Here is a 22,241-nt window from a genome sequence, read left to right as displayed (position 1 = left end):
GAAATATCACTTGAGGTTTAATTAGCACAATAAAAATGAATTGGGAAGCATGAATAGCCAAGGCAGGATAAACCATTTGCCAGGCACTACTTCCTGGCTTAATAAGATTTGAAATCAGCACAAGTACAGAGCAAAGCTCAGCAATGCCTCCAAGAGCTTCCAGCACTTCAGTAATGGGATCCTGATTTAAGTTTCAGGGCTGTCTTCCTTTACACTCTGAGAAACCTCACTAGAGATAAGAGATGACTAGCTGCCTGGACATACAGACACCTCTGAGGCCAGGAAGAGCCCAGTAAAGGAGGCAACTCATCAATGTATTGGTTAAGACCCTGGACAGACAGATGTCAGTTAGAATCAAACTCACTCATTACCTGTTTATTTGTAAGACTTGGTAAGCTTTTATTTCTTCATCTAGAAATAGGGATACTGATGACATCTACTTTCTAGAGCTTTTAGGATGGCTAATAAGATACTATGGAAAATATTCCAGATAATGTCTAGTACATATAAAGCCCTTAAAAAGTATTAGCTATGACTGTTATTACTGGAGAGGTGTCAAGAATACACAGAAAAACTATACAAAAAAGATCTTCACTACCCAGATCATCAGGATGGTGTGATCACTCACCTAGAGCCAGACATCCTGGAATGGGAAGTCAAGTGGGCCTTAGGAAGCATCACTATGAACAAAGCTAGTGGAGGTGATGGGATTCCAGTTGACCTATTTCAAATCCTGAAAGATGATGCTATCAAAGTGCTGCACTCAATATGCCAGCAAATTTGGAAAACAGCAGTGGTCACAGGACTGGAAAAGGTCAATTTTCATTCCAATCCCAAAGAAAGGTAATGCCAAAGAATGCTCAAACTACCACACAATTGCACTCTTCTCACACACTGGCAAAATATTACTCAAAATTCTCCAAGCCAGGCTTCAACAGTACGTGAACCATGAACTTCCGATGTTCAAGCTGGATTTAAAAAAGGCAGAGGAACAAGAGATCAAATTGCCAACATCTGTTGGATCATTGAAAAAGCAAAAGAGTTCCAGAAAAACATCTGCTTCTGCTTTATTGACTATGCCAAAGCCTTTGACTGTGTGGATCACAGCTAACTGGAAAATTCTGAAAGAGATGAGAATACCAGACCACCTGACCTGCCTCCTGAGAAATCTGTATGCAGGTCAAGAAGCAAGAGTTAGAACTGGACATGGAACAAAAGAATGGTTCCAAATAAGGAAAATAATACATCAAGGCTGTATACTGTCACCCTGCGTATTTAACTTATATGCAGAGTACATCATGAGAAATGCTGGACAGGGTGAAGCACAAGCTGGAATTAAGATTGTGAGGAGAAATATCAATAAACTCAGATATGCAGATGACACCACCCTTGAGTGGCTTGCCATTCCCTTCTCCAGTGGACCACATTCTATCAGAACTTTCCACCATGACCCATGGTGAAGAAAGTGAAGAACTAAAGAGTCTCTTGATGAAAGTGAAAGAGAGAGTGAAAGAGTTGGCTTAAAACTCAGCATTCAGAAAACTCAGATCATGGCATCTGGTCCCATCACTTCAAAGCAAATAGATGTGGAAATAATGGAAACAATGAGAGACTACCTTTTGGGGCTCCAAAATCACTGCAGATGGTGATTGCAGCCATGAAATTACAAGACACTTGCTCCTTGGAAGGAAAGTTATCTAACCTAGACATCTTATTAAAAAGTAGAGACATTACTTTGTCAACAAAGGTCCATCTAGTCAAAGGTATGGTTTTTCAGTAGTCATGTATGGATGTGAGAGTTGTACTATAAAGAAAGCTGAGCACCAAAGAATCGATGCTTTTGAACTGTGGTGTTGAAGAAGACTCATGAGAGTCCCTTGGACTGCAAAGAAATCCAACCAGTCCATCATAAAGGAAATCAGTCCTGAATATTCATTGGAAAGACTGATGTTGAAGCTGAAACTCCAATACTTTGGCCACCTGATGCAAAGAATTGATTCATTTGAAAAGGCCCTGATTCTGGGAAAGATTGAAGGCAGGAGGAGAAGGGGAGGACAGAGGATGAGATGGTTGGATGGTATCACTGACTCAATGGACATGAGTTTGGGTAAACTCCAGGAGTTGATGATGGACAAAGAGGCCTGGAGTGCTGCAGTCCATGGGGTCGCTAAGAGTCGGACACAACTGAGCTGCTGAACTGAACTGATTTACTGTTATTGGGCTTCCCCAAATGCTCAGTGGATAAGGAACCTGTCTGTAATGTGGAAAACATATATGTGGATTTGATCCCTGGGTCAGAAAGATCCCCGGGAGGAGAAAATGGCAATCCACTCCAGTATTTTCCAGAAAAATCCCATGAACAGAGGAGCCTGGGCTATAGTCCAAAGAGTCATAGAATCAGACAGGACTGAGCGACTACGCAAGCAAGCAAGATTACTGTTATTACCAACATTAATATGAATATTTAGCTTTAATTGGTACATCTGAATTTAAACATGTGCATATCTTACATTTTGTTAAATTTCTTCAAATAAAAATAAGAAAGCCATAGTATGATATCACAAAGAAATGAAATGTACTCAAACAATCATGGGAACTATAAGATCAATGGAAGTTAAATGGTTCTTTTAGAGTAGGATTTCTTAGCTTTTAATATACTAATGTGCATAGTGAACATCAGATTTATAGAATTTTCTATAGTTTTTTATTTCTTTAATTGTGGATTTTTTTTTCATACACAGAGCATCTCAAGGACTTAGGAGCTGCACAGAATGTAGGGTGGAAAAAGTTTGGTGGGCTAGATGATGACTCAAGCTCCTGTCAGGTTTAAGAATAAATAGTTGTACAAGCAAAAATCCAAGACCCATGTCTAAACCCTTGCTACTCAAAGTATAGTGTATGGAACAAGGTGTTTGTTAGAATGTAGACTCTCAGACCCCAACTCATACCTGCTGGAAAAAGAAGCAGTTTTTTTGCGGGGGAGCTGCATTGCATGGCAGGCAGGATTTAAGTTTTCTGACCAGGGATTAGACTCATGACCCCTGCAATGGAAGCATGGAGTCCTCACCCCTGGACCACCAGGGAAGTCCCAAGAAGCAATTTTTTTTTTTTGTAACAGGAACTGCTGGTGATTCACATGCACGTTAAAGCAGCTTGGGAAGCACAGATCTAAAGAAAGTCAGCCTTTTCACTGGATAGCTGATGATTTGCTGCTGAGGTCTGCTGGCTGGTATGCCCTTTCCAGCCACATCCAGGTCAACAACCATCGACACTGCTTCATACACTGGTGCACACTTATTGAAAATTGATAATATTGACTAGATCACTAATTCAAAGTACATGCATTCTCAATTCCTAATAATCGAGGAAAACTAACTTCTAAACTTTTTGAAATATCAACTCAACTTTGCAATAAATGAGATGGGTCAAGTTTGGGTTTTAATTTCAATATCCATCTGCAGGTCTGGATTATGTTCTTTTCCACCTCATTTTAGTGAGCCTGAGCTCTGTTCATTTCTTATTAGATCATCACTCCATGGGTATACAAATATTCAAGTAAATTATGATTTTTCCCTGCTTTCTGTCTTCTCTCCACTCACTTTCTATCTTCTTGGCATATCTTCCTATTTTTGTGTCCCCTAAACATATATATTTCACTGCCAGGAATGAAGCCAAAATGAGCCTGACCTATTTAGAAGTGGCTGCTTTACACCTGGTTGCAAAATGACAGAAAATTAGCAAAGTGACTTTCCAAGCTCAAATGGGAAGCTATGCTTCTAGGCTTGTGTGAGCTGTCATGACAGTGACAGCAACCACAAAACTTCTAAAAACAAAAATCTGAACAGCTGCTGACAGCTTAGAAAAAACAGCTTTATTTGCCTTCTAAGAAGATAAAGAAAAGCAACGGTCCACTGTATGGCTTGCTGTATTTTAGTGGATAAAAACCAGTCTCTAATAAAAGGAAGTAAAGCAGTAAACTAGACTTTGTAAATGTTTTTCAGAAAAAAAAAAAATCAATCTAGCTAAGATGCTAGGGAAATAAAGTTGTTTACCAATCTAAATTATACATGGAGTATTAATATAGCATTTCATCTTCTGTGAATGCTAACAAAGCTGAATTACTATCAGTCTGTTTTCCTGGTTTAAAACAAAAAAAGGAGTATATACATATATGCTAAAGAAATATGCATACTATAAATCATAGTGGAAACAAAAGTAAACAAAAAATAAGTCATTAACATCAGTTTACCTCAAGGAAACAGGCCTCTCTTCCTGGACACCTGTGACCTAACCTTTCACAACATAGATATTATTTTGTTGATGTACCATAAGGAGGCTCTACACTAAAAGTCCAAAGGTTGGTAAAGTGGAAAATTGAAATTGCCATTATAAATCATGAAAAAATCAAAGGCAAACCTAATTTCAATCCATGGGACTATTAAGGGTATCTTGTATAATAACTGCACAGACATTCAACCCTGAACTGGAATTATCAGCTTTTATTCACTATGGTTATTTAACATATATGCAGAGTACATCATGCGAAATACCAGGCTAGATGAAGCACAAGCTGGAATCAAGATTGCCAGGAGAAATATCAATAGCCTCAGATATGCAAATGACACCATCCTTATGGCATAAAGTGAAGAGGAACTAAAAAGCCTATTGATGAAGGTGAAAGAGGAGAGTGAAAAAGCTGGCTGAAAACTCCACATGCAAAAAAACGAAGATCATGGCATCCGGTCCATCACTTCATGGTAAATAGGTGGGAAAAAAGGAAAACAGTGACAGACTTTACTTTCTTGGGCTCCAAAATCACTGCAGATGGTGACTGTGGCCTTGAAATTACAAGATGCTTGCTCCTTGGAAGAAAAGTTATGACCAACCTAGACAGCATATTAAAAAGCAGAGATATTACATTGCTGACAAAGGTCTATATAGTCAAAGCTATGGTTTTTCCAGTAGTCATGTATGGATGTGAAAGATGAACCATAAAGAAGGCTGAGCACCAAAGAACTGATGCTTTTGAACTGTAATGTTGCAGAAGACTCTTGAGAGTCCCTTGGACTGCAAGGAGATCAAACCAGTCAATCCTAAAGGAAACCAGTCCTGAATATTCATTGGAAGGACTGATGCTGAAGCTGGAGCTCCAATACTTTGGTCACCTGATGCAAAGAGCTGACTCATTAGAAAAGACCCTGATGCTGGGAAAGACTGAAGACAGAAGGAGAAGGGGACGACAGAGGATGAGATGGTTGGATGGTATCACTGACTCGATGGACATGAGTTTAAACAAGCTCCAGGAGTTGGTGATGGACAGGGAAGCCTGGTATACTGCAGTCCATGTGGTCACAAAGTGTCAGACATGACTGAGAGAGTGAACAACAATTCACTGTGGAGCCAGCATGTTCTATGGTAACTGGTTACCAGTAAAATAGATTGAGGGATTTGACCCAAAAGAACACTGCCTTTTAAATACATTTGTTGCCTGCTCAGAACCAAGCATTTCATCCACTATTAACACCTCCTAAAGACACTCATTTCCAGAGATTTAAATCATAATTACAGTACCAAAAAATTAAAGTATAAAGTACTCTATTTTGTAGTAATTACATCCAGCCATGGGAAAAGACCAAAAGGTCTGGACTGCAAAACTAATCACTAAAGATCAACCAAATGCACAGGAACTAAGTACAAGAATTTAGAATACATAGTGTTATAAATACTGTCATTGAAAACACTAAAAGAGGTAGCAGGAACACTTCTATGTGGAGTAATAAATCAGCACAGTCTGGAAAAAGAACCATTCTTCACTAGCACTTGTGTGATTCAGTTTCTGTCTTCAGAACTACTGCTCATAGTACCCCCCTTTTTTCTGATTAATGTGGAAATTTTACATGAATATGTTTTGTTGCCTTGTAATTAATAGTTTTCCTAAGGTTAAAAGGGACTTGGTGGAGAAACAGACCACAACATGTTTCACAGCATGAATAAATTTATAGTAATTCACGGCAGGAGGGGCTGTTAGAAAAATATTGTGAGACATTTCAACTGTGCTGTGAATGGGAACGGGAACTGTGCAGTTCAACTTCCCAGCCTTGCCTACTGAGCTCACTCAATCACTAAGGGCAGAGGAGAAAGAAGAAAGGATATTCTTTTAAAATGCAAAAATGACAAACATTTCAACGGGAACTGCAAAGTGCTAAAATATGGAATAATTTGGCTGGAAAAATATAAATGTTTAACTCATCTCTACTTCACTGACATATCTGGAACATTATATAAAATATCTAGTCCAATCTGATCATTAATATAATGTGGTTCATGCATTTATTAATTGAACAATTCAGCAAACATTAATCAAGTGACTGTTATGTTCAAGGGATACATCAGGCACCATGGAGGATGTGTTTTTGCTTATTAAATGGAGCGAGTTTGGGGACTTACCTGGTGGTCCAGTGGTTGAGAGTGTGCCTGCCAAGGCGGGGACACAGGTCCAATCCCTGGTCCGGGAACTAAGGTCCCGCATGCTGCAGGGCAACTAGGCCCATTCACTGCTAAGCCAGAGTTCTAGGGCCCGTGAACCACAACTAATGAAGTCCGTGCACCTAGAGCTTGTGCATTGCAACCAGAGAAGCTACCACATTGAGAAGCCCATGAACTGCAACGCAGAGTAGCCCTCACTAGCAACAACTACAGAAAAAGCCCTCATGCAGCAGCAAGGACCCAGCACAACCAAAAATAAATTAATAAATAATTTTTAAAATGTAGAGAATCTGTTCATCATATAATGCTTACACAGTTCAGTTCAGTTCAGTCACTCAGTCGTGTCTGACTCTTTGCAACCCTATGAACTGCAGCAAGCAAGACCTCCCTGTCCATCACCAACTCCCTGAGCTTGCCCAAACTCTTGTCCATTGAGTCGGTGATGCCATCCAACCATCTCATCCTCTGTTGTCCCCTTCTCCCCCTGCCCTCAATCTTTCCCAGCATCAGGGTCTTTTCAAATGAGTCAGCTCTTCGCATCAGGTGGCCAAAGTATTGGAGTTTCAGCTTCAACATGTCTTTCCAATGAACACCCAGGACTGGTCTCCTTTGGGATAGACTGTTTGGAGCTCTTTGCAGTCCAAGGGACTCTCAAGAGTCTTCTCCAACATCACAGTTCAAAAGCATCAATTCTTCAGTGCTCAGCTTTCTTTATAGTCCAACTCTCACATCCATACATGACTACTGGAAAAACCATAGCCTTGACTAGACGGACCTTTGTTGACAAAGTAATATCTCTGTTTTTAATATGCTGTCTAAGTTGGTCATAACTTTCCTTCCAAGGAGCAAGCATCTTTTAATTTCATGGCTGAAATCACCATCTGCAGTGATTTTGGAGCCCCCCAAAATAAAGTCAGCCACTGTTTCCACTGTTTCCCCATCTATTTGCCATGAAGTGATGGGACCGGCTGCCATGATCTTAGTTTTCTGAATGTTGAGCTTTAAGCCAACTTTTTCACTCTCCTCAATGCTTACACAAAGCAATACTAAAAGGGGAAGTTTTTAAAGAAAACCCACCTTACAAAAAAATTAAATCCCAATAGCTCTTTTTTATTGAAATTAAAGTATTACCAGTTGCAAACCAAATGCAATGGCCATAGTTACTGGCAAATTGTTGGGTTTACAATGATGAAATACATAAGCCCATACTTCTGTGAGTTACTCTTAGAGTTAGCTAACAAGATTCATAGAAAAAAAAATGGCAATAAGATAAACTCCATCAATCCATGACTTAAACACAATAGATATATAGATATGTTTTAAAAGTTTGCTGAGGGTGAGACCTAAAAGAAAAGCCAACTGACCATTAATGCATGTTTTAAATAAGACTTGAAGACTTGAGGATATTATCCAACTTATCCAACATGGAATTTCAGAGACAGAATTTAAATCCAACAATCTAGAATAATTTGATGCTCAATCTAACTTCTCCTAAAGAACCAAAGTTGGGAAGCTGTTGTGAGGAAAATTAATACGTGACAAAGCCCCAGACTTCAGTCTCTCCCTCTCATCTCAAATCTCTAGAAATTACATCGATTTTTAAAAAAAAATACACAACCATATTGGAAAATAAGAAACCATTGTATTGCTGTATAAGAACTATGAGAAACTGCTGAACAAAAGGAAGTAGGAAAATGAAATTAAAGAAAAACAGCACAGCTCCAAATAAACACGAGTATGTACTGCAACAAAACAGGGAGGCTGCTGTGCTGACCTGAGATTGCAGGTGGACTGTAGGCACAATGGGGCCTCCCCTCCACCAAGCCACGGGGTTATTGGTTAGGAAAACAAGTAGGAGTGACAAGAGGAATAAGCTTTCCTCATCCCACCCTGGCCCTCCCACTTCAGGCACACCATCCAACAATTGCTGCAGCTGCCCCCAGGTAGAAGCAATTAGTACGGGAAGTTTACAAGAGAAAATCAGTCATGCTAGGTACTGAGGATACCCTAGAGATAAGATGAAACACTATATGGAAAAGGGTGTTTCAATCATTAAAAAAAAAAAAAGCACCACTAGAGACTTCAGAAATTAAAAATTGATTGGCAGAAGGAAAAATTCAGTAGCTGGAGAAATAGCTGAAGGGCAAAGTAGTGGGTGAACAGGCCCCCATTATGCACCACAAAAGAACCGGCAGATGGAAAGTATTATAGAAAGAGTGAGAGGTATGGAGAGAGGAGCCAGAGTGTAAATAACCATCTAAATAAATTAGAAAATTCTTCCAGGACTGAAGATGTGAATACTCACACTGAAAAAGTACACTGAATGTCAAACAAAATAAAATTTTAAACACACACACACATGCCTAGTTACACTGTAGTAACATTTAAGAATAACATGGATAAGGAGAAAATCCTAGAAGATTCTAGAGAAAAAAGAAAAGCATGGGCTACCTATCAAGAAAGAAGGATCAGGCTGGCCTTGGGCTTCTCATCAGCAATACTGAACACAGGGAAAACATGGTGATATCTGCAAAAATCTGAGGAAGTTATCTTGAGTCTAGAATTTTACACTCGGCCAGTTCCAATGAGAAGAAAAAATACAGGCTGATTTTCCACTGGGCAAGAACATGAAGATTTTTTTTTTTAATTTATCTGAAAGAAATATTAGAAGATACACTCCAGCAAAAAGAAAAACCACTCCAAGAGGAAGTAGTGGAACAAATTCCAGGACATAACAAAGAAATAGTAAATCCTCAAAAACTCAAGTAACAATCTAAAAATAAAATCTCACGCAATAACAATCTGAGAGAAGGGAGGTGAAAGTACAGGGAAGTAAAAGTATCTTTTCTCATCTTGTGGGGTATTCTTTCTGGATACTTACAGAAAATATGTTTAAGTATGTGATAAATATTTTGATAATTTTAAAGTAAGTGATAAATATTTTGGCCTTATATAGCTTATACAGAAACAATTTATAACTTTCAAACAATTAAGAAAAATAAAACAATGACCAGTATCAGTGGAAGAAAAAGGAAGGAAAGGGAATAATCTTATAGAAAAATAGGTAAGATATAAGTAGGCAATTCAATGAAGAATAATTGCAACGTCCAAACAACAGAAGATGCTCAATAGCAATCAGGAAAATGCAAACTAAAAAGTAATGACATACCATTTTTTTAGAGATACAAAAAATAAGAAGCTTGCTATAAGGTTCACTTTGCTAAGGTGGCTATAAATTGGTACAATCACTTTTTAATGTACAAACCATATTAACCAAAAGTTCTGTTTCCTACTATGTACTCTAGAAAAGCCTTTGCATCTGCATGTACGTAGAAAGACTATATATAAGGATACTTGTTGAAATACTTTTGTAATAAAATGGGAAATACCCATCAATATGGAAAATTTAACATAATCAAGATATATTCTACCATGAATAGCACACAAGGATTAAAAAGATATGATAGATCTAAGGTTACTGATCTGAATGATCACAAACAAGCAAAAGACAAGTTTAATATGTAAATGTAGGAAATTATTTTTGCAAACATTTGTATTAATAGTATTTGTGCAATTATAAGAAAAAAATCTTTGGAAAGAAAGTAAAAATCAGCAGAGAAAGAACATAACAGCTTAAGAACACATACAAAAAAGTCTATCAGTTCATCTTTTCTAATGTTGCTTTATGAAAAGCATTGTTGACATTGAAATTAATTTTGAATATTACCATAAAAGTAATCATTCAGTCTTAATCAGTCAACCAAACACACACCCTCTGGCAGTAGATTCAAGGCCTCACTCTTGTACAGAGTTCATTGACTAATTTGTAGGAAACAAATTCAAAAATATTAAAAATTGACAAATTGGTCAGGAAACGTTAGAACCAGTTCACTGCTATCCCTCCCCTACCCCAATCACAATGGTCTATCAACAACACACTAGGTGAGTGTATTACAGGAATGTTCTCAAGACAAGATGGTCAAAAGTTAAAATAAAAAAAAATTGAATTGGTTTCAGGCAAGGGCAAAGCAGACGTCTATTAAGAGCCTTTTGTGAAATCAGAGCAGGAGTCAGATGCTTTCCCTTTTGCCCTCTCAGTGGTTACTGAAACAGTGTGGCCACAATAGTTGTGGGGACTTGGGAGCTAGCCAAGTGGCCAGGTGACTCAACATTCAATTTCTTGTCCCTCTAGGCGATTCCTCTCGGTGGTACAAATTTATACCAGAATAGAGAACAGTTATCAGGAAAAGATAGATATTAAAAGCTTTTTTTTTTTTTTAAAGTACTGGCTAATAAAGAAAGTTGAGAGAAGTTGACAAGGGACAAAGCTTTATTCCCCATTGTGAAATCAAAGGGCCCTCGTTACAACAAAAATCTGGGGAAAGGTAACTGCTGTCTTCTAAGACTTCTCGGGGAAAGAAACAAATGGTTATCATTCCTTTATTACATTTTCATTAAAAATGAGCAGCAGTTATATTATCCTTAAATAAAAATTGACTCCAAACAATAGACTCTTCTGAAAATGAAGACTTGAAAGTTTATGGTTAATACACAGATTCCCCTCGGAAGAGAACCAGGTGCTACATGACAGTCTGCTGCGTCACCAGCCACTGGGCCAGAAGATCACATCTAATTGTAAACTGATTAACCGGTTGACTGATCAAAATTTCAACAGAGGAATAATATGCATATGTGGGTACTGCAGAGGTATGTTCCAAGAGCCCTCAGCAGTAAAATCCTAACCAGAACTCGTGGATTTTCCTTTCTTGTAAACACACTGGCACTCACAGAGCTATAATTTTATGATATGGTGCCCTTTTAAATTCTGGAAGTACAAATGCTGGGGAGAGAAATGGGGGACAAGACTAAAGGAGACTGTAAACCCAGACATGGGAGATAGCATGTTTAAGGGCACATTTGTGGCACCCCACCGAGAGACACTGACATCTGGCAGAAAGACAAGTTTAAGGGAATGTTCTGTATTGAATCATATGCTGCCAGGACACATTATCCCCTGGGATCCTTCCTCTACATCAGCAGTACCCAACACTTTTGGTACCGGGGATCACTCTCATGGAAGACAATTTTTCCACAGAGTGAGGTCGTGGGGAGGCGGGTTCTGGCAGTAATGCCAGAGTGATGGGGAGCAATGGGGAGCAGCTGATGGAGAACTGACCACTCGCCCACTGCCCACCTCCTGCTGTGCAGTCTGGTTTCTAATTGTGCGGTCCACAGTCCCAAGTGTCAGGGATCCCTGCTCTACGTAGCCTGGGAGCCAACCAAATATATATGGCTAGTGAAGTACCACACTCTCAGCAGATACTTTTTGGATGGATGGATGGATGGACAGAAAAATGAACAAAGAAACAAAGGACTAACAGTGTACACTTTTTCTGCATGCTTAAAATCACCCACTGAGCATTAACATTCTACTTGCAAAGAATGCTCAGCAACGTTGCTCTCAGCTACAGCACACAAAAGTAGCCCAACCCAGGAGAGACATCCACAGCATATAGACAAAATCTGGGTAATGGTAACCTTCACAGCCTCTCTATCACACAATGGCAATTAGATAATTAATAGCAAATAGAACTCATTGATTTAAAGGTATATTACCACAATGGGGTATCTGCAGGTTTGCCAGTGAAATATTCTTGCTGTTTTCATCCAGACAGTACAAATCCTGAGTTTCTGGACTAGGTTTAGTCTCCTGAAGAGTCTTGATCCACATAATGTCACAGGAGCACATAAATGGGTTGCCCACCAGGATCCTACATGGAACAAAAATGAAATCCAATCAGCCTTCTCTTTCTCAGTTTTAGCTATAGAAGTGTTTAACAAAGCACTAATAATATTATGAATTCCTTCCAGCTGGCAATTTGTGGAAGACACATCCATCTTTATAGTATAACTACTTATTATTCACTCATTAATTGAATACTGATCTTCTGCTATGTGTAAACACCCCCATAGAGGCTAAAGGATGCAAAGTGATGTAAGACCTTTCAGACACATAGGGAAACAATATAGGAACAGAAATAACCATAATGTAGTACGGAAAACAATGTCTCATAAGATGGAGAAAAATAAGATGCCATGACAAATTTATCAGAGTTATTACACGGTTATAAAGATCTTAAGGGAAAAAGCCAATGTTGAGTTTTCAGGAACATCAACATACTGATTTCTAAGCAGGCTAGAGATTCAAGTGTTACCACTTAATAAGTTCAAACTTCAGTGGAGGACAGAGAAGTTTCATCTGAATTAAAAATGAGATTATGAATACAAGACAAAAGTGTGAGTGCCAGGAGGGTATACTCCCAGCTTTCCAAATGACGCGATCACAGTCCAGTTTGACTGGTGCAAGAAAGTCAAATTGAAGTGAATGTGACTGATGGAACTTGGAAGGAAGCTCTCAGACATCTCTCTCTCTCTCTCTCTCATACACACACAGACATAAAAACACACAGACACACACTCACATGCTTGCGCACATCCCAAGCTCAGGCTTTCTGAGAGCAAGGGCAACTGAGCTACAGGCTGAGCTACTTAGCCCCTTGTCAGAGGGTGTTCACAGAGAAAGCCACCATTCAGCCATGCTGCCTTGGACTCCTGTGGCCTGTGATTGGTAAAGGAGGAAGTAGTCAAGAGGAAAATAAAAACCACAAGAAAAAAATCTTTAAATGCTTTTTTATAATACTCAGTGGCCTATTTAAGATGACTTCCATTTATGGAAATGAGCCTTTAAATGAGGCCATTTAAAATCATTATGTAGGCTCTGCCTGGCATTAACCACAATACTTGAGATTTCCTTGAGGACAGGACCTGGGCTTTGCAACATCATTTACTCCTGTGGTTTTCTGGTTGGATTCTAAGACTCTCAGGGAATCCCTGGAGACTTTTCCAGGAGTTTCTTTGGGGAAAATGTGGTCAAGGCATACTCATTTAATTTGTGTTGGCTTGACAGCCTCCAAATCTCCCTCTAACACCAAAATAAGAGTTGACACTACTAGGTATGGAATATGCAGTTGAAATCCACAATGTTTAAACCCCAACTAAGTTGTTTCCTGGTGTTCTGAATCCATGAAAAACTAAGAAGGAATAAAGAAGCAAAGGGATCTTCAATTATAAGCACACCAGAGTTCATCTGACCACACAGCACCTCTCACACACTGAGCAGACTTCTTTTGCAGTGATGGTTAGAGCAGGTTAGACTTAATCTGTTTAGGCTTCTACCTCTTCTACTGGATAGCAGAGTCCTGGAATGCACAAACCTTTCTCCTTATATCCCCATGGCCTAATGTCATGTTAGTCTGATTTGTAACAGGCACACAGTTAACAGTTTTTGAGTGACTTGATCAAATGCTACAGGGAGAATATTGAGACATGTGAAAATGAAACCAGAATCCAATTTTTAACCCATCACGAAAAGTCTGTGTAGCGATGCTCAAAATTTTTATACTGAGTAGCTTACTCTACTTCACATATCTTCCTTAAGTTTTGTATGCCCAGCCCTAAGTTAGAAACCTAACTCAAATGGCTCAGATAGTAAAGAATCCACCTGCAATGCAGGAGTCCCAAGATAAATCTCTCAGTTGGGAAGATCCCCTGGAAAAGGGAACGGCAACCCACTGAAGTATTCTTGCCTGGAGAATTCCAGAGACAGAGGAGCCTGGTGGGCTATAGTCCATGGGGTCGTAAAGAGCTGGACACAACTGAGCACGCGTGCACAGGCTTCATTGCTAAAACTGGCCAACAGAAGCCTCAGTTAATCCTAAACTAAACTCTTGGTGGGTTAGAAAACCAGTGTTGCCACTTTCTGGACTATGTTTATTCCAAAAGAGTTGCCACCATGTAACTCTCATTATTACCTAACTCATTAACTTGGTATTGCTCTACTAGTGGCATCTTCTAATCTGCACAATTTCTTTGTGAATAGAGGTGGACCCTACATCCCAGTCCACATATAGGTTAAGAAAAAGTTATTGCCTAGTATTCAAAGACCTGGTCCACCTTTGCTCATTTCTGACACACATACCCTGTGCCTTAGGGTTCTTTGGGTAGGAATGTCAACAGTTTATATTTGCTTCACAGTGACAGCACAACAAGTAAGAGGACTTCCCTGGTGGCCCAGTGGCTAAGACTCGGAGCTCCCAATGCCCTGGTTCAACCCCTCATCAGGCAACCACATCTCACGTGCCCAAACTAAAAGATCCCAACTAAAAGAACTGGAAAAGCCAAATAAATAAATGAATAAGAATTCAGCACACTGGGAAATGCTGGCTATCAAAGATCAATAAATTTTGATGCTTTTCCTATCATTTTACAACAAAAGGGATTTAGGCATGAGGATAAATCCTGAATGCAGTGACCGACCCTGTAGGAAATCTCACAAAGATAGATGGGTAGGGAGATGGTTGTCTCTACTCCAGTGCTCATTAAGGGCCAGTGGGCACTGTCATTTGGAGCATAAGCCAACAGTGCCTGCTGGTTTTGCCCACTGGTATTAATATTTCCTCCTTGAATGCATTTGCTCTCCATTAGGGACTGGACAGAACAAAAACCAAACCAATGCTATGAGATGTGTAGCCATATTTTTCACACAAAACCCTTGTCTTTACCTCTCCTTTAGAAAACAAGTCCTTTATGTAAAAACAACATTTAAACTCATCAAAAATGATACATTACTATTGAGATTTCTATTTTTTTTACTGCTGAATCATACTCTAGTGAAGGAATAAAAAAAAACAGCCCACAATTAAGAAATCATTTTTCAACTCATTTTCAAATTTTGATATAAAAATAGATCTGCAGCATCGCTTATTTTTAAAAATACTTAATTACACTTCCCTTTGAAATTATTTTCCGCAAATGCCATACAAAATTATTACTTACAGCTCAGACAAGTCAAGGTGACGAAAATGTTTCCTAGACAAAATCGTCAGTTTATTTCGGGTAAAATTGCTGAAAGGAATCAAAAACATTAAATGTGAATTACAAGCATACATTTCTGGAATAAAGTATTTAGAATTTTTTTTCAAAACATAATTTTGTTTGATCATGGTTCCTGCCTTACTTAGATCCAGTAATCTCTTTCTTTCACCTTGAGTGATAGCTTAGTTTTTCCTGCCTCTGCTATAATTCTTGCTTGAATGTAGGGTTGGGTTAGGGGGTTTATAATTTTCATAATGTCTATTTGAAATCTCTTTTTTACCCAAAAGTTTCTTTCCCATATTCTGAACCAACTTATATACCTTCTAGAGATATTTGACCTTCTGAACAGTTAATAGGAGGATTAAACTAAATTAAATTTAAAGCAAAACTCACTAGATGAAAATATACTTCAAAAATAAAGAGCATCATGAATATTTTGAAATATTAACATGACACACAAAATTTTGAATATTAACTGAATTTAATACATCCTAATCAAAGAATATGTCAAGGCTGCATATTGTCACCCTGCTTATTTAACTTACATGCAAAGTACATCATGAGAAACACTGGACTGGAAGAAACACAAGCTGGAATCAAGATTGCTGGGAGAAACATTAATAACCTCAAATATGCAGATGACACTACCTTTATGTCAGAAAGTGAAGAGGAACTAAAAAGCCTCTTGATGAAAGAAAAAGAGGAGAGTGAAAAAGTTGCCTTAAAGCTCAACATTCAGAAAACAAAGATCATGGCATCCGGTCCCATCACTTCACGGGAAATAGAGGGGGAAACAGTGGAAACAGTGTCAGACTTTATTTTGGGGGGCTCCAAAATCACTGCAGATGGTGACTGCAGCCATGAAATTAAAAGACGCTTACTCCTTGGAAGAAAAGTTATGACCAACCTAGATAGCATATTCAAAAGCAAAGACATTACTTTGCTGACTAAGGTCCGTCTAGTCAAGGCTATGGTTTTTCCTGTGGTCATGTATGGATGTGACAGTTGGACTGTGAAGAAAGCTGAGCACCAAAGAATTGATGCTTTTGAACTGTGGTGTTGGAGAAGACTCTTGAGAGTCCCTTGGACTGCAAGGAGATCCAACCAGTCCATTGTGAAGGAGATCAGTCCTGGGTGTTCTTTAGAAGGACTGATGCTAAAGCTGAAACTCCAGTACTTTGGCCACCTCATGTGAAGAGTTGACTCGTTGGAAAAGACTCTGATGCTGGGAGGGATTGTGGGCAGGAGGAGAAGGGGACGACAGAGGATGAGATGGCTGAATGGCATCACTGACTCGATGGACATGAGTCTGAGTGAACTCCGAGAGTTAGTGATGGACAGGGAGGCCTGGCGTGCTGCGATTCATGGGGTCGCAAAGAGTCAGACACGACTGAGTGACTGAACTGAACTGAACTGAACTGAATCGAAAAGATAATCTTATTGATTAACTCTATGTGCTTGCTTCTAAATGCCTTCCAAATAACCAAACAATTTCACGAGAACAATAAAAACAAAATACCAGATAAACAAAGAATATCTCAGATTTTGTCCAGAACAAATAGTCTAGTGACATATCACTTGAAGATTTGGACCATCCAGACAATGAAAATATGTCCTATTTGTGACTAAAAATACTAACAAATTTACTGACATGTTTCAAATATATATTAATAGTTTTATTTAATGAAAGAGGAGCTTTAGTTTCCAGTGTTCAGTGCCATGAGACCTTGAGCTGGGTAATTCAAAGTGTTAATACTGGCAGTTGACTCCTGTGCCTTTGTTTATTGGTCAAATTTATTTCAAAAGAATGCAATGCTTGGGCCTCTAGACATGTGTTTAAATAAGTAACATGGATGTAAAACAAATATTAGCTCTTACAAAACAGCTGAGCCTTCAACAATTTGCAATGAGCCTTTCAGTGTATGATTCCAGTTTAGCAAAGTGAGCACGGGGCTGAGAGTCAGGTAAATATGGGAGAGCTAAGGGGAGAGCAATCTTGGCTGTACTGAGGCTAGCGTGTTGTGTCCATCCCACAAAATCACGGGTCAGGGTCTCCTGGTATGTCTGGCCAGTTTCCTCCAGAGAGAAGTTAAGGACCTGGAGGAGCTAATATATGAACTAACACTAGTCAGTGGATGGATAAAGAAAATGCTACTTTGGCAGCTCATAATTCAAGAAGGCACATGGCCACCTCCAGCTTAATTCTGTATTGAGATTTCCTCTCATTCAAACTTCACTCACACCAAGATGCCCTCTTTCTTCTATGCTGGCATCTTTTCTCTTCACACTGAGTGTAAAGTGCTCACCCACATGAAAAAATAATCCAGAGGAAAGTTGAAAAATGTGCCCACATAAATCTTTTCTTTTGGAACGTGAATTACGAATGGGTTTCACTACAGTATAATACATTGACAAGTTACTCTGTGTGTCTTCTCCACAGCCTGTGAGGCACACATGTTTTCATCTTCATCACAAATCCCCATTCTTCTGAAGGAAAAAAAAAAAAACAACAACCCTTATTTTCCTCCCAAGAAGAATGAGGAATGAGGACGCAAAGAAAGAGGACATGCTCATTGTCACAGTTCCAGGTCAGCTAGCAAGCCAGCACAGGGGTAGCTGCCCTGTCGAGCTGCTAGCAGCACAGCCCAGAGCCAGGAGCAAGATGAGTTTTATGAACCATACTTATTACTGGGGCCAAAAGCCAAAAGGGAGGAGGAGGGGAGGAAAAAAAAAAAAATCAACAATCCTCTTACTGTTTGATTATAGAACTTTTGCAAAGGAGCTAATTAGCACCTCTGCAAAGCCCCTGGAAAACACAAATTCTGGTTTTTCTCACAGTTCTCTGAGTTCTCGGGGACTGCTGGAATTAAAGGCACCTAGAAATAAACGCAGGGATCAGTCCTAGGGGGCTCTGGACAGTCAGCGTGGGGTACTAATAAGCACAGTGTAGGAGAGGAATGATAAAAGGAACAGACAGGATCCAACTGAATGTCCCTAAAGCCCAAAGTGAAACAGATGCTCTTGTGAATACTTTTATTTTGTTGGGAAAATTCAGAGAGATAATCAGTATATCCCAGGGGTAGAGAGAAAGAGTCTTTCATACATAGATCTTTATCAGCTCCCTTACAGTCATGGTGCTGAGAAGCAACTAAGGATGCTGCTCAGGAAATCAAGGAAAACACACCAGCGTCCCGAGTTCTCAGCCATAGGAAGAGGGTGAGACCCAGGTCTCGAAAGGCAGACACCTGAATGAATCCCTTCCTCTCCGCCACTTCCTAAAGCCAACTGCTGAAATGAATTTCTGTTTTGACCATTAGAAGCCTCTCTTGTCATGTGACTATCTGAAGCTTACTGACACTCTGACTTCTGTCTGAATATCAGCCTGACTTCGTGTTGTCTTACCATTTGACAATCACCATAAATATCAGTAATGTTTGTAGTTTGATCAATAATTCAGTTCAGTTCAGTCGCTCAGTCGTGTCCGACTCTTGTGATCCCATGAATCGCAGCATGCCAGGCCTCCTTGTCCATCACCCACTCCTGGAGTTCACTCAGACTCACATCCATCAAGTCGGTGATGCCATCCAGCCATCTCATCCTCTGTCGTCCCCTTCTCCTCCTGCCCACAATCCCTCCCAGCATCAGAGTCTTTTCCAATGAGTCAACTCTTCGCATGAGGTGGCCAAAGTACTGGAGTTTCAGCTTTAGCATCATTCCTCCCAAAGGAATCCCAGGGCTGATCTCCTTCACAATGGACTGGTTGGATGTCCTTGCAGTCCTAGGGACTCTCAAGAGTCTTCTCCAACACCACAGTTCAAAAGCATCAATTCTTTGGTGCTCAGCCTTCTTCACAGTCCAACTCTCACATCCATATATGACCACTGGAAAAACCTTGACTAGACGGACCTTATTAGGCAAAGTAATGTCTCTGCTTTTCAATATGCTATCTAGGTTGCTTATAATTTTTCTTCCAATGAGTAAGAGTCTTTCAATTTCATGGCTGCAGTCACCATCTGCAGTGAATTTGGAGCCCAAAAAAATAAAGTCTGACACTGTTTCCACTGTTTCCCCATCTATTTCCCGTGAAGTGATGGGACCAGATGCCATGATCTTCGTTTTCTGAATGTTGAGCTTTAAGCCAACTTTTTCACTCTCCTCTTTTACTTTCATCAAGAGGCTTTTTAGTTCCTCTTCACTTTCTGACATAAGGGTAGTGTCATCTGCATATATGAGGTTATTGATGTTTCTCCCAGCAATCTTGATTCCAGCTTGTGTTTCTTCCAGTCCAGCGTTTCTCATGATGTACTCTGCATAGAAGTTAAATAAGCAGGGTGACAATATATAGCCTTGATGTACTCCTTTTTCTATTTGGAACCAGTCTGTTGTCCCATGTCCAGTTCTAACTGTTGCTTCCTGACCTGCATACAGATTTCTCAACAGGCAGGTCAGGTGGTCTGGTATTAATTAGACTTCCCAATTGTTGGCTGTTAAGAAACTATATTATGTCCATCTCCTTGGTTTCCTGTTTTCAAATGACACCTCTTTGGGAGACTTGGACAAGTAATTGACTTTACATAAGTATGTACAGCCCAGAGAATGCCATTAAAATTATTCTACCATGTATCAGCCTAAAAAAAATTACAAAAGGTGGCTTTGGTTTTCATATAAATATCTTAGAACAAGGAAAGTAGGGAAAATAGAAGAGGCACAGTAGAGTCATAAATAAGGCTATTTGTAAAACCATAATTAACCATAGCCCACTATTTAGATCATAACGTCAGGAGAAGTGATGTAGTAAAATAGCCAGTAAAATGCAGTCATTGAGTAATTCAGGTCTTATAGTCAGCAGTAATGAAAATACCAGTACGTAACCATCAAGGTCATTAATTACACTTAAGTGATTGCATTAGAGCATTTCCCCTTTTTCTTGTATTCAACTTCTTCTCTCTTGTTTATGTTATCAAGGTCTACATAAAGATATCAGAATTTGTGCAGGCAAACCAACTACAGAGATGCTGTCAAAAAGCCTCTAAGTGAAATGTGTTAATAAAGTTCCTTGGAGTTTTATCACCTTTCTCCAAAAGTTTTGCATTTTAATTCTACAGACTTTATTTTCAAATTGACTTCATCATTAATGCCACCTATGAAATATGAAGCCCTTGCACTAGTTTGATGAAATTAAGGTTTTTCATAAGATCAACAAATCACCATGGAGTGTCCAGGCAATCTACTCAAAGAGAGTGATCTCTTTTATAGACTGGTCTGAATAACAGTCAGGGAACTGTTCTACCCAAGACAAAGAAAGAGGACAGCAAGGGATGATTCTCTTATTATATGCAAAATACATTTTATTTTCTGTATTCTTACTAAAAGAACATAGCCAAGATGAGCCCTGCATCAAAATTCTGCCACTTTCCATCTGGAGACCTGATTTTATTAATACACTTATGAAATGGGAATCAGAAAGATCCTTCCTACCAACTGTTAGAAAAATCAAGTGAGATCAAGCAGGTAAGAATTCTGCAGGTAGACTATAGACTATGAAATACATAAGGTGTTTTTGCAGAGAACCTGCAAAGCACAGAGATCCAGTGAATGCAGGCAACAGTCCTCCCACAGAAATTCCTACTGAAAACTTGGGGTGTGGGGGTTGACAATCAGAACTTAAGGGTGGGTAATCCTCTGCTTCATGAAGAAACATCTTAGGAAGGCCACATCTTATTGACTAAGTGCCATCGTCTAACAGGATTTAACAGTAAACAACCTAAGTGCTCCCACTGTCTGTATTTCCATTTGACGTCAGTTGATATCACCCTGACTTCAGTGGAAGCCTTTGCTATTGTTACAATTGTCTGAACCTCTGGCGTGTTTCATGATTGATTTTTCTCCACTTTTATCAATCACGGCAGATAGCTTTTGGAAAATGAAGGTTCAAAAGAGGACCTACTATAGGAGAAAGTGCATGAGCAATTTTTAGTTCCCTGTGAAGGCCAAGGCCAAGTCAGTTTCTTTCAATTCCACTAGTTTGATGTCTTCCAGGGAACATGTCATGAGTCCAAGGAAAAGAATCGAGAACGCTGTACAGGACATAGTTTTCACATCAGACTCCTTTCTGTTGGCCTATTGCTCCGTCCAAGATGGAAATGGCCCAGAAATTCATGAAAGGGAATAAGTAGGCTGTTCTAAGTACCCCTCTGAAGCTATTCAGAAATCAAAGCTAATGTTTCTAAGCTATTGTCGAAGCTATACTAACTTTTAAAAAGGAGATTTCTAGCTGGGAAAGCAGGAAAATAAACAGAGGGGGAAAACACTGAATAAATTGGGTCCTGGGAAGCAAAAGAATTAAGCTTTACTTACATGTGCTGTAAGTTGATGTTTTTCAGAAATGCTTTATGAGCCACAGATTTTAATCCAGAATCCACAATGGTCCTAAGAAAGTACACAATGGCGTGAATGTTAGAACTAATGAACACACGTCCCTCTGACTACTACAGAGCATAAGAAAGTTCTGACATAAGGTATGCAAGTTCTGAGTACTCACAGGTTTTTCAGTCCCACATAAGCTTCAAGATCATCTTCGTTGATGATTTCTAATCTTTTCTGATTTGCAATGTAACTGCAAAAAAAGAAAAGAAAAACAGACTGCAAACTCAAGACTCAATGCAGGCAATCCATAAAAATTAGGTAACCTCCATCCAACCTCACCAGGCTGCTCAAGGTGATCCCTCCCCACCCACCTGGCCCCACTATTTATTTTAAATACAGCAAGGGGAGGAGTACTGAGTGTGATCAAGGAGAAACCACGGTTGAGCAGGTTTCGT

At 39.4% G+C, this 22,241-nt stretch overlaps 1 protein-coding gene across 13 annotated transcripts in view; it reads right to left on the bottom strand.

Moving 5' to 3' along the window:
• NTRK2 (neurotrophic receptor tyrosine kinase 2) overlaps positions 1-22,241 on the bottom strand; it is a 402,024-nt gene that overhangs the window by 342,108 nt on the left and 37,675 nt on the right. For all 13 annotated transcript variants that reach the window (XM_018052429.1, XM_018052423.1, XM_018052430.1 and 10 more), the window contains 4 exons: positions 21,962-22,036; positions 21,778-21,849; positions 15,382-15,450; positions 12,103-12,257 (listed from right to left, as the gene is read on the bottom strand). In XM_018052429.1, coding sequence (XP_017907918.1) covers positions 12,103-12,257; positions 15,382-15,450; positions 21,778-21,849; positions 21,962-22,036 — 371 coding nt within the window. The remainder of the gene's footprint in view (positions 1-12,102; positions 12,258-15,381; positions 15,451-21,777; positions 21,850-21,961; positions 22,037-22,241) is intronic.

Source organism: Capra hircus, chromosome 8 (genome assembly GCF_001704415.2).
Source record: "Capra hircus breed San Clemente chromosome 8, ASM170441v1, whole genome shotgun sequence".
In the NCBI taxonomy this organism is placed as follows: Eukaryota; Metazoa; Chordata; class Mammalia; order Artiodactyla; family Bovidae; genus Capra; species Capra hircus.
Note: the sequence above shows the minus strand (reverse complement) of the source record. Positions and strands in the feature narration are given on the sequence as shown.